The sequence below is a fragment of the Oryzias latipes genome, chromosome 7 (assembly GCF_002234675.1).
Source record: "Oryzias latipes chromosome 7, ASM223467v1".
Taxonomy (NCBI): Eukaryota; Metazoa; Chordata; class Actinopteri; order Beloniformes; family Adrianichthyidae; genus Oryzias; species Oryzias latipes.
In genome coordinates, this window is record NC_019865.2 from 28,609,761 (window position 1) to 28,628,282 (window position 18,522).

The 18,522-nt window shown below is 45.1% G+C and overlaps 1 protein-coding gene across 1 annotated transcript in view; it reads left to right on the forward strand.

Annotated features, from left to right (window-relative positions):
• Nucleotides 1-18,522, forward strand: part of LOC101166285 (ubiquitin carboxyl-terminal hydrolase 11) — a 21,595-nt gene continuing 3,073 nt past the window's right edge. The window contains exons 1-18 of the mRNA XM_004086312.4: nucleotides 1-259; nucleotides 4,453-4,562; nucleotides 4,643-4,773; nucleotides 4,868-4,985; nucleotides 5,113-5,258; nucleotides 5,396-5,457; nucleotides 7,683-7,782; nucleotides 7,872-8,045; nucleotides 8,336-8,494; nucleotides 10,311-10,535; nucleotides 10,628-10,711; nucleotides 12,593-12,687; nucleotides 12,796-12,993; nucleotides 13,289-13,398; nucleotides 14,477-14,980; nucleotides 15,806-15,876; nucleotides 16,980-17,092; nucleotides 18,001-18,150. Coding sequence (XP_004086360.1) covers nucleotides 150-259; nucleotides 4,453-4,562; nucleotides 4,643-4,773; nucleotides 4,868-4,985; nucleotides 5,113-5,258; nucleotides 5,396-5,457; nucleotides 7,683-7,782; nucleotides 7,872-8,045; nucleotides 8,336-8,494; nucleotides 10,311-10,535; nucleotides 10,628-10,711; nucleotides 12,593-12,687; nucleotides 12,796-12,993; nucleotides 13,289-13,398; nucleotides 14,477-14,980; nucleotides 15,806-15,876; nucleotides 16,980-17,092; nucleotides 18,001-18,150 — 2,660 coding nt within the window. The 5' untranslated portion in view covers nucleotides 1-149. The remainder of the gene's footprint in view (nucleotides 260-4,452; nucleotides 4,563-4,642; nucleotides 4,774-4,867; nucleotides 4,986-5,112; nucleotides 5,259-5,395; nucleotides 5,458-7,682; nucleotides 7,783-7,871; nucleotides 8,046-8,335; nucleotides 8,495-10,310; nucleotides 10,536-10,627; nucleotides 10,712-12,592; nucleotides 12,688-12,795; nucleotides 12,994-13,288; nucleotides 13,399-14,476; nucleotides 14,981-15,805; nucleotides 15,877-16,979; nucleotides 17,093-18,000; nucleotides 18,151-18,522) is intronic.

The following is an 18,522-nucleotide window of genomic DNA, read 5'->3' on the forward strand; positions in this document are numbered from 1 at the left end:
GGTCACCGCCACTTCCTACTTCCGCAAACACAGTTCTGTGTTGCTTCTTTCCCCCCGTTCTTCAATGCTGCGGTCGACTGCTGCCGTATATATTTCGTCACGTTGATGTTCATTACAGTTACGACATTTATGACCGATTGATTCCCACCATGACGGCCAACAGCCGCTGTTCCGCCGCAGAGCCTCCGGGTCTGGAGACCCAACGGCGGGAGATCGAGTGTCTGTTGCGGGAGTGTGAGCTCCGTGCCGGGGACAGTTGGTGAGTGTTCGCCCGCCACCGCCGCTCCCTGTTACACAGACACATAGTGACAGAAAGCCGCTGTTGTCACGAGCGAGGAGTTTCACGGTAGAGTCGAGCTGCTGTGGAGTTCTCGTTGTAGAGGTTGAAGTCCTCGGTGCTCGCCATTAGCTTCTCCTGTTAGCTGTGGTGAAGCTAACGCTAACGCCCCTGCTTTAATGAGACGTTCACAGTCGCCACGGAAGCTTTTCGATTATGGGATTTAATACAATTATAACACAAAATAATTTTTTGTGGCAGTATATTTTCTGTCGGCTCCGTGATCTGTTTGTGAGGCGCAACAGTTTGCTTTCAGTTTCGCTTCTTCTGATTGAGAAACAAACTGGGATTTATTATTACATTGACTCGAGTGTTGCTTCCAAAACGGAACTCGTTTGTTTCTGTGCTCTGAGTCTGACATATGTGGTTGTTTTGGGCGGTTGATAATGACAGTTTAACTATCAGCTGTGATTTTTTTTTTTTTTTTTTTTTTTTTGCTCGAATAAGTGGGGAGATGATCAGATCAAGTGAAACTAGTTAGCTGGCAAAGAAGACTCGAGCATTCTCCAAACCTGCTTCTAAGATCCGGAAACAGGTTTTTGAGCCCATCCCTGCTAACCAAATAACAAACAAATGAATACTCAGCAAAAGAAATCTAAAAGGGACACCACTGAAGCAACTCAGCCCCATCTTCATCCACACCTGTGTCAAATTCTGCATTGACCTCTGAGACTCTTGCTGTGCCCTTAGTCAGGGTGAGAAGCTCGGCCGTCTTGAGAGATCTTAGAGTAGAGCTGCTGCTCCTCCACATCCAGAGGAGACTTGGGCACCTGCTCCTGGAAGCTCCTGGGATGTCCCACAGGGCAGTGGCCCCCGGATGACTGGACATGCTGGAGAGACTGCATCTTCTGACTGGGAATGCCTCTGGACCCCCCCAGAGGAGCTGCAGGAAGGGTCTTAGACTCTTTGCTTGGACTGCTGCCCCCGTGACCCGGACGAGCGGAAGAACATAGATGGATGAGTGGACTCCCCAGAGTTCTCCACAAATCCCTTCAAGTGGTTCAGACGCTCGTTTCATCACCCAATATCCATCTCTTCTGTTCTGGAGGAACCACAGCATCTTCCAGTAGACTCTAAATAGAATGCATTCTGCACATACACCTACAAGCCCCCCCCCCATCTGTTTAATTTCCATTGCCCCATCTCCTGTTCTGCCAATCTTCCTCCCTCCTTCAATTCAGCTAGAAGTTCCGCCTCAGGACCACAGAGAGACGAACTTTTAGCTAAACTTATTCTCTCAAATTGAACATGATTAGCTGTACAGATAAACCTGGTCAGTGGAGAAACTAGTTTACGGGTTTAGAAGCCGGCTTACTTTAGGACATGTAAACACACCTATTTGTCTTATCTACAACTATTAAACAGCTGTCCCGTCATTTCATCTTCATTATTCGCATTTTTATAGTTTCGTTAGTTCAGATTCAGCTGCTTGTGGTGTTTTTCAGCAGCAGGAACTGGATGTTATTAGAAGAAGAAAAACATGGCCCGTTCTTCTTTTTGTCACTTGAACGCAAACATTTTGGTCCTGTTGTGTTATGATCCCAACAAAGTGTCAGTCAAATGAGAGTCTGGATCTTAACTTGGTTCTGGGCCTCATGTGTCCAATTGTCCGACACAAAGTCCACTGCCAGTCTGAACACCTCACACTTCTTTGTAGACAACTCCTGGGCTTGAAGAAAATTAACTCCTGCTGATCAAAGTGCTGTGGTAACAAAACAAGCCCTTATCACCATACCTCCACCACCATGCCTGACAGTAAATTTGAGTTTCAGCAGATATTGCCTGGTCATTCAGATCCAGTTTTGCCATCTGCCTTTGTGTTGTCATGTTTCCTCACACAAAAGAAGCTTTGTCTGTGCAAGGAAGGAAAAGCCTGAAAGCATCTGTTTGGATAACACTTCTATGAACTTCTAATATGTACCACTTTTGAAATGCGGCTCTTGGAAAGGCTCATCAACATTTCTGGTAGTTACCAATTAACCCCCCCCCCCCCCAACAAAAAAACAAAACAAAAACAAAACGAAGACTCTAAATTGTCACTAATTGTCATTAATGTGAGTGTTCATGGGTGTGACCCTGCGACAGACTGGCGACCTGTCCAGGATGTCCCTTCCCTTCGCCCAGGAGTGGCTGGGATAGGCTCCAGCAGCCTAGTGACCCTGAAAGAGACAAAACAGGTTTAGAAGATGAATGAATGAATGAATGAATGAATGAATGAATGAATGAATGAATGTTTTTTTAGCCTTTACACTTTAAACAGCAGCATTTTTTTGGCTGAAATGAACTGAATGCAGCAGAACAGGAAATGCCTTTTATTGTGTTTCTAAGGAGATGGACAGTGTGATTTGTGCTTCAAAAGTGACGCAGCGTCCTTTACCAAGTGAACAGGAAACAAGTTTAATTCGGTTTCATTTACATAGCCCAATACTACAACAATAGTCATCTCAATGGGCTTCATACCGTAATTGTACAATAAACATGAAATCAGTCTTAAGATGTAATGGGTAATAGCTAAACTAAAAGTGAGGGAACAAAGCCTGACCTGCAGCAGAACACACAGCTATCACACGTCTGAAGACAAAAACGTTGCAGGAGCCAAAGCTACAGCAGAAGCTGCAGGACTCCAGATGGTTGCTGTGATAGCTGTGTGTTCTAATAAGAAACAAGATAGAAAACACGGATTCAAATGCATTTAGCTCCACCCTTGAGCAGAGCGTCCATCGGTCAGACTGCACTGAAAGAATAATAGGGCCTACGGAGACTGATAACAGGGCAGAAGATCCTCAAATGGGACTTTGGGAGAAAGCTAAGCTGCACGTAAAAGCTGAAAAGGAAACAGGAAACCAAAGATTGTGTGATCGCTCAGATCAGCTGCAGTTTCTGTGCATCAGTTTGTATTTCAGGCTTGTATTCATTTTCATGAGCGAGCAGGTGAGTGTGTGTTTGATGTCATCCAGGTCATGTGACCACAGATGGAGGCTGTCACACGACGGGAAGCCAGAAACCAGAACTGATTTGATTAAATTGTTTTGCTCCAAAACAGGATTTTTTTTTTGTTCTTATTTTGAAAATTCTCAAATTTTTGTAACATTGAGGCTGTGGGAAAAATATTGGGATGTGTTTTTATTACATTTTTTAAATTTAGAGGCTTAGCTTTTGGTAACGACATTGATGTTTTCTCTTTTTTGCATGTTTTGTGTATTTTGGATTAAAATCCTGGAAAACTTTCTTTCTTTTTGTCCAGTTTTGGCTGTGAAGGACACCGATGCTGTCCTCAATAGCTCCAAGACGTTGGTCACGTCTTGAGAATTTGGCGTTTCACAGTGTTTCTAGTTATGCTGTGGTTTAATTTTGGGCTTTTGGGCTTGTCGTGGAAACGTGTACCTGCTGCAGAGCGTCCATCCTGCTTCATCGGTAGTGAGATCCAGACTCAGCAGGAGTTCTGACCGGCGTCCAGCGGTTCTCAGGTTCTGGTTTCACATCAGTGTCTGCAGGGTCTCACACTAAAACTCCGTTCATTCATGGTTAGAGGTTTTAGCTGTGTCAATGCCTCAGAGCAGAAACAAAAAGTAAAGCAGCGAATCAGAAGAAGCTTCTCTACCTTTTACTTCATTGTTTTCTTTGTCGCATTTTGACGTCTTTTTCTGCTGTTTACGTCTGCTTAACCCGAAGCGCGACGTTAAAAATGAGTTCTGGATTACTACCGAGCCCCCTCTCACTCCCATGCAGCTTTCATCAGTTCATGCAAAAATGATGCCTTCATGAACCTCTGTAAAGTTAAGCTTCTGGAGGAAAAAAATAGAGTAGTTTTGAAAGATTTTGCTTGTTTGTTTCATTTAAGTTATGAAATTGAAAAGCTTACAAACAGATAATACTTAGAGCCTCTATAAACATTTTTTAGACTTTGCAGTAAATGCTGTGATGCGACTGATTTTATTTCAAGCATCTTCATTAGAGTCGTAACTGACAGAAAAGTCAAAATAAAAGTAGTGCAAAGTCCTGATCTGGACATGGTTCATTAAATGAAAAGAGCCTTGTGGAGAGAAGAGGAAGACGGACATCCGTGGGTCAAATCATGATTATTGTAAACGTCTTCTGATGTTGTGTGTTCACAGGTATGTGGTCGACCGTCGCTGGTTTGAGCAGTGGAGGGAGTTTGCAGAGACTGGAGACCAGAATTCCTCGTCCTTTCCCGGTCAGATCGACAACACGGAGCTGTTTGAGGGTCAGCGAACGCCTCACGGCACAGACTCTGCTCTGCCGCCACTCGCCATGTTGACCTTGAAGTGTGACGTGTGTTTGCAGACCTAGACTCGTACCGCCTGAAGGAGCGTCTGGTAGAGAACGAGGACTTTGTGTTGGTTCCAGCAGAGGCGTGGCACAAGCTGCTGGCGTGGTATGGCATGGTGGACGGTCAGCCTCCATTGGAGCGCAAGGTAGAGTTCACACACACCACTCACTGCACTCCCACAAGTCTGTTTGTTCTTATCGTTTTTGTGATCAAAACCCAACTTTTTGCTTGTGTTTCAGGTGGTTGACCTACCCAGCACCCTGAAGGTGGAGGTTTACCCTGTTGAGATCTTCCTCTGTCTCCATAGCAACATGGACAATGTCATCACGGACCAGTTTAGCCGCACAGACAACATACGTGAGTTTGTGTTTGCGCTTGCTGCAGCAGCGCTTCCCTTCCTCAAGGAGGCGTCACGCTCTCAGTCCCATGACCCCACACTGCTGCATGATGTCATCCCCTCTGATCCAAACACGTCTGTGCGTAGATGCCATCCAGACAGCCATGTGCCGCGCCTTCTCTGTGCCTCCGGGCTCAGAGTGCCGACTGTGGATGAAGAGTTCGGACAGCAGCTGCGAGCGTCTCAGGAATGTGCACATAAGTGTGCTGGACGCCTGCTTGAGCTCAGGGATGGTGAGACCACGCCCACTTTAGCCTCGCACAGTCTCCTGGTCAGCTGATGGCCTGAGCGTCCTCATGGCATCCTGATCTTTTAAAAGGACATAAACTGTTTACATCAGAGATGAGGTTGATGCGTGTTTGTTTTCCAGACAGTGATCATGGAGATGAGGAACTCTGACGGCACCTGGCCGAGCTCCAGACCTCAGATCATGTAAGATCCAGCAGATCCCTTCATGGCTTGTGTTGATCCATCCTCGCTTCTTTTTCTCCTCGGTTTTTCTTTTTGGTCATGTAACTTCCTGCTGTAACTTTCCTCCTCTCAATATTCTTTGCTCCATATTGTCTTTGGTCATTAATCCTCATGAAACAACAAAAACAACATTCTGCTTTTATTTTTTGTAGAAACATCATTCCCTCTGCAGTAACTAATTCTTAAACTACCGGTAATAAAATAATAGTTAAGTAAAGTAATCTTTTACAGATATGTCTCAAGCTTTTTCTAAATACTGAATGCAAATTACAGTCAGCAAAAGTTTCAACCAAGTCACCAACCATTAGAGTCTATATCACATGTTATTGAACAAACCTCTTAAGGTTACAGTATTTTTTTTTTTCAAATCTAAAAACCTTCAAAGCCACTGTTTCACATTATTATGCAGAGTTTCACAACATTTGATAGATTCTAAAGACCTGAAAATGGTCACTTGTTGAATTTGCATTAACAGGTCATATCTACTGAAATCAAGAATATCTTTTTGGAATAGTTTTTGGAGAGTTTCTGCTTGAATTTCTTTGCAGGATGTCAGAATAGCCTCCCAGAGCCGCTGTTTGGATGTGAACTGCCTCCCACCCTCAGATACATTTTGCTCCAAAGGTTCTCAATAGGGTTGAGGTCAGGGGAGGATGGGGGCCACAGCATCAGTTTATCTCCTTTTATGGCCATAGCAGCCAATGATGCAGAGGTATTCCTTGCAGCATGAGATGGTGCATTGTCATGCATGAGGAGGATTTTGTTACAGAAAGTATGGTTCTTCTTTTTGCACCAGGGAAGAAAGTAGTCAGTCTGAAACTCCACATACTTTTCAGAGGTACATTTCCCACTTGTAGGGAACCCTAAAGGGGCTGACCAGCTCTCTCCCCATGATTCCAGCCCCAAACATGACTCCACCACCTCATTGGTGACGTCACAGCCTTGTTGGGACATGGTGGCCATCCACCAACCCCCCACTACTCCATCCATCTGAACCATCCAGGGTTGCACAGCCCTCATCAGTAGCTGCATTTCCATTCACTATGAAATTGCGCAAATTGCATTTGCAATCATATATTTGAATCATGGAAACTTGCATTATTAAAAATAGGTTTTGGCGCTTGGTTGGGGGGGGTGATTTGTATTGAAATTGATATATTTTGCAAAACTGCAATGGAAACACTTTTCTCGAATAAAATCAGTCACCTGACCAACAACCGGATGGCGATGAGCTTCTTGGTAGGAACTGGCGGCTTCGGCCACTGCACAGCGGGCGCCATAAGAGGTCCCACAGGGTCATTCGGCTCATCAAATGTTGATCACGTCATGTGGAATTGCTGGATCCACAGCTCCTCTGTAAACTAACCAACCATGATTTCACTAAAATAGCTTCATCGTGGTCATTTTCTGAAGAAGACGCAGACGCCTCCTTTGATAGATAATGATGAGCGCTAGCGCCGTGGCAGAAATGTAACTGGATCTGCTGTCAATCTAATTATTCTTCACACATCGTCATGTTTTTGAATGACTTATCATGTGAGTTGGTTTGTGTTTATTCGCATAATTAGGGTTTAATGGAAACAGTGTAATAGCAAAATTGTCTTTTTTTTGGACATTTCTACTATTTCCATAAAGTTTTGGGCATATGTGTAATAAAAACACAGCAAGTGAACAAGACTGTTTGAAAATGAGTCTCCAAGTCTGTCTGGCCCACTGCAGCTGTTCCTGCATGTGAGTGTTGTTTAGGGGGCCTGAATAGAAGGTTTACATAGAACAGCAAGCCTCTGGAGGATCCTACACCTTGATGTTGGTGGGACTCCAGAGACACCGGCAGCTTCAAATGTGTGCTTGCTGCTTTGTAATGGTATTTTAGCAGCTTCTCCTGGCAGAAAACCTTCGTCATTCTGCTTTTATCTGCAGCTTCCCGTGTGTGCTCTGAATCAGCAACAAATACCTTAACAGTACGATGATCACGTTTTTGTGAAATATCTAAGGTTTTCGTACCATAGCAGAGATCCTATCTCTTTCCTATATTGCTTGAAACGTTGGTCTGCTTAATAAAATCACCTGACTTGGTCTTTAAGGCTACGGAAACTGCGGTTTTCTATCTTCAGGACCTCTTCTCCGGTCTGGTCCTTGTTCTTACTTGTTGTGTTCTCTGCCTGACGGACGTCTTCCTCCCCCAGGAGGAACTCCGTGGAGGAGCAGGACTCGTACCGAGGACAGCCTGGCGTCTGTGGCCTTACCAACCTGGGAAACACCTGCTTCATGAACTCTGCGCTGCAGGTCAGACTCACTGCACCACGAGTCGAGAGACGTTTCACACTGATGCCCGTTGACTCCGCCCTCATGCTCCTCCTGTCCTCCCTGTGCAGTGCCTGAGCAACACCCCCCCGCTGACAGAGTACTTCCTGCAGAACTCCTACCTGGACGAGCTGAACTTCACCAACCCTCTGGGGATGAAGGGGGAGATCGCAGAGGCGTACGCCGACGTCATAAAGCAGATGTGGTCGGGGCGACATTACTCTGTGGTTCCGCGGGTCTTTAAGGTACCACTCTCTGATCTGCTGCTGCTCACTGACCCGAATCCTCACCAAAGGAATAGAAGCAGACATATTTGGTTAACCTGAGAGGTTTCACTTTTCCAGTGGCTGTAAAGTTGTCCCACAGATTGATGGGTTCCTTTGCAGCAAACTTGAAAGCTCTGAGTGACCAGACAGAGTCAAACCTGTTCTTAGGACTGCAGTGGTTGAGGTGCTGGTTAAGCATGGCTCATAAATGTGCCGCGTCCTCCTCTGAGCTGGTCTTCCATAATGACGGATACTGGATCTGTGTGCAGACAAAGGTGGGCCACTTCGCATCGCAGTTCCTGGGTTACCAGCAGCACGACAGTCAGGAGCTGCTGTCCTTCCTGCTGGATGGGCTGCACGAGGACCTGAACCGAGTCAAAAACAAAGAATACATCGAACTCAGGGATGCAGACGGGAGACCGGACCAGGTGAGCACCGCCTCTGCCGACCCCCGTTGCCCACTTTAATGTTTCGCTGTTCTGCAAAGTGACATTTTGACAATAGCTACCCACCCGCTCATTACTCAGGGACTCTAATAGGGCTGCACGATATGAGGAAAACTAGCGATATGCGATATTTATGATCAATACTGCGATGACGATAGAACTTGCGGTAAATGAACAAATAGCAAAACAACCAAAAACGTAATTTCCATTTCACTGCAACAGTTTAAAAATGATACTCCAAATGACTCCAGTCTACATAGGTGGCAAACATCTAACATAAAAGAGCTCCATCCGATTGGTCAACATCAAGGGCTCCATCCGATTGGTCTAATGCATGAATGGATTTATTTGATCCGTTAAGTACTTCAAGCTGCCATAAGATTGTTTTAGCACATTTAAGATCACCATTTATTACAATTTTCGCCATCTTTTGCGATATGCTTATCGCACTGCTTGATCTTGCGATAACGATAAATTTGCGATTTATTGTGCAGACCTAGTCTTCCTCTTCTCTCCACAAGGCTCTTTTCATTTAATGAACCATGTCCAGATCAGGACTTTGCACTACTTTTATTTTGACTTTTCTGTCAGTTACGACTCTAATGAAGATGCTTGAAATAAAATCAGTCGCACATCTCTATTTATGTCTCAGATACGGATTGCTTTTCCACGTCAGCCTCCATGAACGGGCGGGTTAAGTTAAGGCGCTCCATGGGAAACTAAAGCTTAGCTTAGAAATGGAAACGGTTCAATACTGATGCCTATATGAGATGAGCACATGTCTGTGGATGGAACGTGAGCTCGTGGGTGGGGGGGGGGGGCGATCAGTGAGCTGTTGCACACATTTATGACTGCATAGCTGGCATCGCAGCGGCTGCTGTTTACGAGGTTACAAGTTCAGTTTGTTGAACATTAAACCCAGCAAGGTCAGATCTTTCCGTTCTGCCAAATGTCAATCTGAAATGTGAGCGAGATTTAAAAAGAATAACAGCTGATCACCATTTACTGGGAGTGAAAAAAAGAAGAATGACGCCGTTCAGTTTAGGAAAATGGATGACTGTGATTTAAAAACTAACATAAAAGGAAAAACATTTAATTTTACATGTAAATAAAGCACTATGACTGTATAAACTCACATTAAGTTACTCAACAAAAGCTGAATAAAGCAAAATATGTTTATTTATTTTATGTTAATGGTTGTGAAGTTCTTAAACATATTGATGATATTTTATTCTGACGTCTCCAATCCTATTGACATACCACAAACACAGTGCTTTTTGTTTCAAACAAACATGGTTGCTTTACTATTTCAACTTTGGCCCATTTTCCTCGTGCAGTGTTGCTACGGAAGCCCTTTTTTGACTTGATGTCAAAATCTGTTTAAAAAAAGTTATTCCTGCTGTCTGTGAAATAAAATGTCCCAGATATTGAAAATGTTTTTGTCGTTCTCTGCATAAGAATTGGCATTGCAGCTGGTGACGGTACAGTTGTTAAGGGGGAACATTTAGAATTGGGCACAATTTTGCACGCTTTTTCTTTTTTCTTACAGTGCATTGTGTTCTCCTTCCTGATTGGCTGTGGAGCATTATCAGTCAGTTTCCTCCATGCCGTGTCTCCTGTACAGAATAAAGTGTGTAGTGAGGAGCTTTAAAACATCAAGAACTATTGTAAAAATAAAGGTCTCAGGTTTCTTCCCATTGGGACATTTGGAAATCTCCAAACTTGCATGTAACCCCTCTGCCCCCCCCAGTGTTACAATGCTAATGTATTGCTTTTGCGTTGGCTGTTTGTCTGGCAGGAGGTGGCAGGAGAGGCGTGGAGAAACCACCGCAGGCGGAACGACTCGGTGATCGTCGACAAGTTTCACGGCCTCTTCAAGTCCACCCTGGTTTGTCCCGAATGCCACAAGGTGTCTGTGACCTTTGACCCCTTCTGCTACCTGAGTGTCCCGCTTCCTGTCAGCAAGGAGCGCGTCATGGAGGTGTTCTTCGTCTTTCTGGACCCACACGCCAAACCTGTGCAGGTGAGTTGACCGGGTTCTGAACCCACAGAAAAGCAGGCGGAGTGAGAGTTGAGTGTCTCTGTGTGAGATGGATCTTGTGTTTGTGTCTGCAGCATCGCGTTGTGGTTCCTAAAGCGGGAAAGGTGTCGGACCTGTGTGCTGCCCTGTCAGACATGACCAGCGTGGCCCCGACGCAGGTCAGTGCAGGTTCAGATGTGTCATGACGTCCTGTCATTGGGGCGTAATGCTGCTTTCACATGAAATGCGATTCGTGTGGCAAATTCACACGCCTTTGTCTTTTTGAGCCACTTTCAAGAATGTTTGTATTCTTTTTCATAAACCTGCCGCTCTCACCTCGTGTGGGAGGAGCCAAAGTTTTTAGCTGTGTGGTGGAAGACGCAGATGATGCTGAGAGATCAGATTTCTTTATTTTGAGGAGCTCTACAAAAGCGTCAATGATCACGTCACATGTCTGGGTTCACGACATCATTCAGAGACTCTCCCAGAACAGTGAGCTTTAACGTTTTCAAAACAAGAATACAACGAGGGGACTTTTTTGTTATTGTGTCCATACAATTAAGAAAAGTATCAAAGTTCAGGAAGAGTGCAAAGTAATAAGTCTTCTGCAACTCTCCAATGATGGCGTCACCAAACCCGCCACAGGCCAAGGCCGACTTGTTGAACGGTTGTTGCGACGCAAATTCTTTGCCAAAATTGAGTTATTTAAACTCTAGAAATAATGCGCTCTATTCAAGTTTTCGCCGCCGCACCTTATGCTCAAATTCACCCCGGAACATTCGTTCATGAAATTGAAACTGGACGCTCCTGATGAAGGACAGACATTCAGAAAACAGAATCCTTTCTTTGAATTGGAGCACATGAACTTATCAGACACGTTTTTTTGGTTTTGTCATCTTTTCTTTGAACGTGTTCATCTGGATCCGTCATCAGCACCGTCTGCCTCACTGTGAAGCTCTCATGAGGACAGTTCAATCACAACTCTTTGTAAAGTCAGGCTTTCTAACCGGAAAAATCTGCTAAAGATGTGAGAAAACGTGACTTTGAGCTCAGGCCAGAATGATCAGATCCTCACTAGTTTGTTAGTCTGAATAAAACCAATGTAACAGAAAAAGGTTCTACTGTGGGTTTTGTTTTACCAACAAAAAGATATAAAGTGGGACAACTGCGTGTAAACTTTGTTTAGTTTGATTTTGAAAAATTGTCATCAATTTACTTAACAATAAGAGAGAGGAGGAAGTTCACACTGAGGCTGACAGTGTGGGTGAATCAGAAGACGACGTCATGTGAATAAATGTATTCCAATGCTTTTCAAACATCAGCTCTCTGATGCCAGCATGAGATCATTTCTGTATTTTTTTATTCTGGATGATGATTTTCGCTTGTTCTGTTTTCTTTTGGATGGGGATGCAACTTAAACTCAGTCAGATGCGATTTGTATGCGATTTAAAAAAAAAGAACTGCAGCGAACATTAGAGCGCTGTAGGTTAGTTTATCTGTATTTCCTACTGACAGCGACGCAAAAGAAGAAGCGGCGCTCAGTAGGGCGGCACGACATGAGGCAAACTCACGATATGTGATATCAGTGATCTAAATTGCGATGATGATATAACTTGCGATACATGAACAAATAGCAAAAACAACAAAAACATTTCCATTTCACTGCAAAAGTTTAATTTAAATAAGAGTCAAAATACCTTAAATTATTCTCCAAATGACCCTCATGTAATCAGGAGGGCAACATCTAACATAAAAGCTCCTTCTGATTGGTCAACAACATAAAAGCTCCTTCTGATTGGTCAAATGCATAAAGGGATTTATTCAATTCATTAAATTAGTTCAAGTTGGCTTAAGATGTTTTAGCACATTTAAGGTTTATTATTTATTGAGATTTTCGCTGACTTTTGGACAAACTGTTAGTTTTTGATCCCCTATTTCGTTACAATACATTTCTCCCAAAAGAGCGAGTTATTCTCCAGTCCGACTTATGTTACAGTCTGACAAACAGGCATCCAGAGAAATGCTTCCTCTGATGATCAAGGTGGACGTCTGTGTTCCAGATGGTGGTAGCTGATGTCTTCAACCATCGTTTCTACAAAATCTACAACGCTGACGAGTCCCTGAGCTGCATTTTGGACCGAGACGACATCTTTGTGTGAGTCCAGCTGCTGCTCTTCGTCTTCAAAGTGATGAGGGGGAGTTCCTCCACCAGCCGGGTTCTGGTAAAGGCCGGTCGGTTAGGTGCCGCGCTTGCTGTCTGCAGGTACGAGCTGGCCCAGGGGCCTCAGGAGGAGCAGGTGCTGCTGGCGCTCTACCTGAGGGAGCGCTCTCACTACAGGGACTACGGCTCCGGCAGCAGCTCGTACGGAACGTCGCTGTTCGGACATCCGCTGCTGCTCAACGTGCCGCAGAGCAGCTGCAGCCGGGAGGAGCTCTACAGCCTGTTCCTGCAGAGACTGGCGTGAGCACGCACACACATGCAAAGCCACACACGCACAACACAACTGCCACATCTGAACTCGTTAAAGCCCCCCTCCAATGAAAATCATGTTTTTTGAGTTTCTGACATGTACGTGTGGCATTTTTCTTATCACAGAGAACAAATGTAATAATCATTTAATTTTTGTATTTCTGAGTATTTCTCCTTTTAAATAGCTGTCATGTTATTATTTTATGTCATGTTATTATTAAAAAAGTTGTCGTTGTGGGACTTTAAAACATTCTGAAAGCTCTTTGGTCCTTGTGTGTTCGTCTAGACGATACGTCCGGACTCCTGACCCCTCTGAGGAACTGGAGGAAGAGGTGGAGGAGGAAGAGGACGATGAAGAGGAGCTGTACAAGTCTCAGACCAACGGGATCAGTGATGGTAACATTTCGGCCTCAGATTGAGTCCTGAGCTCTACTCTTAGAGCCCCCCCCCGGAACCTCAGAGTGACTCGCTCATGAACCGGATTTGTTAGAGAAGAGGGCTTTAAACACGGCAAATCATTCGATTTATTGTTTAAAGTCGCTTGGTTTTGAGTCAATTTATGTTCAAATTAAATCTGGGAGCAGTGCTGTAAGGCCCACAGGCACTCCCCGCCCCCGCTGCCCCCTTTTGACCCGCCCTAAGTGGCTGAGCACCTTCTAAATACCCCTCACTCCTCCCTTCTGCCCCTGGCACCCTGGTCAGGGCAGCATGTCACTAGATCATTAAAAAACACTTGATTCAAATGTAATTTTTCTCAGAATGGTGAGTTTTCTGTTGGTTTTATCTCCATGGCAACAGTTCTTTGGTCTCCTGGGGTGACAAAGAGGTCTTATGTAACTTTTAGAAGTAATACCAAAAGTATATTTTTTTGGATTTCCTTGGCAACTACGGGGGATTTTTTTTGAGGGGGGGGTTCAAGATGGAGACATCTTCACAAGGTCAAAGGTCAATGAAACTTTGATTGTGATTGTAGACTTTAACCTTGTCACTTTTGTTTGAAATTCTACAAAAGGTCGTTGGAACAAAAGTTTTCTTTTCCCATATTTTGCGTAAATGTATAAATCACCTGATTTCACACTCTGCCACAAAACGGCTGCCAGTTCCTTTGGCCATCCCATAATAATATTAGTTTCAAAACTTCCTTTGGCCATCCCATAAGAGATTTTGACCTCATTCATGTTTTGACAGCTTCACCCGCTGTGATGTCATCAAAAATGAAGTCTGGGCATCTTTGGACATAGTGAAGTGTCCTTTTTGGTCGTCTTCTGCAATGTCATCACTCAAATTGTTATGAAGGAACTTTTAACAGCTGGATGGGCTTTCTGCTAGAGGTCTGAGCTGCATGTTCCTCCATAAACCTGTGTCATTCTGATGTTGACATTCTGAGGAAATGGCATCTTAATGCACCAAAATAAGCCAATAGGAATGTTTTTGGACCTCTGCAGCTCCTGTTTGTGGGTTTTCTCCTCATCAGACGAGCAAGAGAGAGCAGAGGCTGCTGGACCCTCCCATACTCCTAACTGTGGCGGTTCATCTTCAAACAGCCAATCAGACGGCACCGCTGCACCTGATTCACAACCAGACGGCAACCAAACTCCAGCCTCGGCAGAGCGGGAAGACGCAGAAACCAGCAACGGCTCCGGGATCCCGGCTGATCCCGGCCCGTCTGATCCCGGCCCGTCTGGCGGAAACGAGGCCAGCAGCGCAGAGGAGGGCATGAACGCCTGCGCAGACCAGAGCGCCGCTGGCTGCACAGAAGCGGCGCCAGAGCAGCCATGTGTAACCACAGAGGAGGAAAACACAGAAAGCAAGCAGGAGGGAGCTTGTTCTCCCAGCCCGCCCCCCAACGAGAATCCAGCCAAGAGGAGAGCGTGTCGCCAAAGGAGGAAGAAGAACCTCTTCACCATCCAGGCCGTCAACTCAAACGGGACCACTGAGAGGGGGACGGGAGACGGGGGGAGCGCCGTGTCCTTTAGCTGTGCGTGTAAACACGTTATGCACACACACACACACAAATTCACACACAAACACACACAAAAACAGACCTACAACCATACACACACTTTTAGGAAAGACAAGCACGTGCAAACAAACACAAACCATTACACCTGCAAATACAAAATGACATCCATTCAAGAACACACTTCAGGCAAAGACAAACAGATACGCACATACATGCAGACGCACGCATGCAGACGCACGCATGCGCAAAAACGCGTCCGCATGCATTTACAGACATCATGTCAATACTGCTGGATTAAATAAACAACAAAAGATTAAAAAGTGCATAAGAAAATCTGCGTCGTGTTAGCCAATCAGGTACTGAGCTTTACCCTGTGAATTGATGATGTCATCACCGTGTGGAATCCAAATCCAGCATGGAGGAATATCTGGTTCTCGTCATTTAGCTCATCTCTAAATGATCTCATGAACTCCGTTATGGAGACCTGATTACCGATGCTTCTTGAATGATGATGCTGGCGATGCTTTCCTTCAAAATAAATAAACCTGATCTCTCAACATTGTGCCCACCGTGCATTGACTGTAAACGAGATGTACAGATTTACAGACAATGCTTCCATGTAGCGATGAGGCAGAAAACTTTGTTAGTAGCTCCTCCCACACGCATTTATGAACACATTTTGGGAGAGTTGTCGAGCAGCGAATTTGACAGGCATCAGAATACAGGCAGAAGACACAAATGTAAAGTCCAGATTGCATTGGGCGTGAGCACAACAGTAACTGCCATGTTTACAGGAGGCGAGTGTCATCAGAGCGTTAACACGTTCCGTCTGTTCTGCAGCTCAGCCGTACGTGGCCATAGACTGGGACCCCGACATGAAGAAGAGGTTCTACAATGAGAACGAGGCTGAGGTCAGTGGGACTGTTCTGTTGTGACTTGCATCATAGTTTGTCTGGATTTTCTCCTGCTTTGGGTGCAGGAGCAGCTCCTCCTCCCTCAGAGGACACGGCCACATTTGTTTCAGCCTGGGATCAGGGATCATCACACGTGGGATTGGGGATCAGTTGTACAGCAGATGACGCATTAAAACACCAGAATGTGCTGCCTTATGAATGCACAGCACCTTGTGGCGTCATCCAGACTGTTGCTCCTGATTCTCCATGATTTGAACAAAGAAATACTCAGAAATGCCATTTTAATCTGAATTTTCTTTATATATTTCCTCCATCATCAGATAAATGAACATGCTAAAAACACCCTAAACTCATTTTTCATGAGTGGGTTGCTAACTCATTTTGAGGTTAAAAAGAACTTTCCTGACAAGTAAGCTGACTTCCTGCTGCAAGTGTGGCAGCAAGCTGGTTCCAGTGCCAGCTCTCACCTCATCCTCTAAGCCCCGCCTGCTGGCTCCTAAAACCGACATGATAAGGGTTCAAATGAATAAAGAGGAGGGTATATTTACTGTGGTTACTGTTCTCTGTGCTTAGTTATGAAGCGTCGAAGAACAGACTTTAACCGATGCCTCATTCTGAACAAGTATGGAAGAAAGAGAGCTTCAGGAAACTCCTCCATCTCTGTCTGGGTTCTCCTCTCTTCCTCTCTAGGCAGAAGTTTTCATTCACTTTAGGTTCTGTGACGACGTAGCTCTGAGTTGGCTTTATATATGTGGAACATAATCCAGAAAGCACCTGAGTGGAGACAGAAATGCACCTGTTCACACTCAGTGGAAAAAGCTGCAGGTCATTGAAACATGAAGAACTTCTTAAGCCTTGTGCTATCCTATGGGGTCCAGATGACCCCACCCTTACATTGACGTGTTCTCCCTACCATGACAAAGGTGGATAAAGGTGGAAAGATTTCATGTAATCCATGGACACCAGTGAAGATCACAAATCATAGAAGACGAAAGGTTCAGAGCACTGTCTCGTGGGTCCAGCTGACCCAACTCAAACCGTAGTGAGCAGGTTCCTGACTGTTGGTGTGCATGACGTTTGGACCTCTGTCTTCTGTGCAGAAGTACGTGAAGCACTCCAGCATGGAGGTTCCTCAGCAGCAGGCCACGGTCCAGCTGCAGGAGTGCATCGAGCTCTTCACCACCGTGGAAACTCTGGAGGAGGAGAATCCTTGGTAATCACTTCAGACCAACGTCTCTGCCGTTTGACCGGCCGAACGTCCACAAACCCACTTCATTCCACACACAACTCAGCTGTTTGTGCAAAGCTAAGGAAGTCTCACACCTGAATGCATGAAATATGTGCTCCACATTTGACCCCTCCCTCCCCTTGGGGAGCAGTGAGCTGCAGTCAGGAACCACATTGGTGGTTCAATCCCCCTGGTCCAGGCGTCTGCAACTGAAGGTCCAGGAGCCACATGTGGCTCTTTAGCTCTCTATTGTGGCTCTTTGGCTTTGGATTTAAATAAATAATGGATAAATGATAAAGTTGTTTAATTGTTGGTAAACATGTCTGATATCTGAACAAAATGATTTTAAAAGTTTAATTTGCTGTCAGAGCGGTTTATCATCACTTTAAAGCGCATCATGTAGGCAAAGTTAATTGCATTTATATGTAACCTATTCCTTTTTTTTTTTAAAACAAAGTTAATACTACACTAATGTAATGTTTATTTTTAATGGTAAAAGGACAAAAAGGATGATCATACTGATAGAAAATACCATGTTGGGTTTGGCTTCCTTCCATTTTTATCCAAATAAATCTGCTGCAGCAGATCCTATTAGACACAAGCTGTAGGTTATTTTGTCACTTGCACCTGTAAAGGGGTTGACCCGTACGGGTCCTACAGGTTTTCGGGTTGTAGAGAGGAGCACAGGTGTGTCTTGCAGTTCTTTTGAGGCTCGTAATGCCACATCAAGGGATGTCACGAAAATGGAACGTACCATTGCTGTGCAGTCAGGCCGCAGCGCCCGCTGGAACAGCACTAACAGGCTCCTCACACAGTCAAATCCACGTGAGCTTTGAAATGTAGAGTTTACAGCTGTAGGAGACGCTGGATGTCGATGCGTTCTGTGTTTGCAGGTACTGTCCAGTGTGTAAGAAACACCAGCTGGCCACCAAGAAGCTGGACCTCTGGTCTCTGCCCGAAGTCCTCATCATCCACCTCAAGAGGTTTTCCTACACCAAGTTCACCAGAGAGAAACTGGACAGCATCGTGGACTTCCCCCTCAGGTTCAAGCCCTTTTTCACCCCCCCTCTACTCATCCCAATCATGTCATGTGACCAAAAGGTCTTAATATACAGTAACCCCCCCCCGCAAATATAACGGAAATCCGCGAATAATTGACGCCTCTGCAGAGTCAGAACCTTTTTCTGCCGTTTGGGTTCATTTCCAGGCGCTGGAGATGATGCAGGGCGTTTGGATGGCGTCTTAAACAATACTTTACAGTAAAGTACAGAGTAAACCGTTTTTCAAAATTCGCGGAATGAGCGCTGTTCTGCGCCTGACGCTTGTGACGTCACGTCATCTGCGGCCAGCCGCGAATGGGCGGGGGATTACTGTAACCAGAACATTCCCCCCACAATAAGAAGAACTGTTCATCT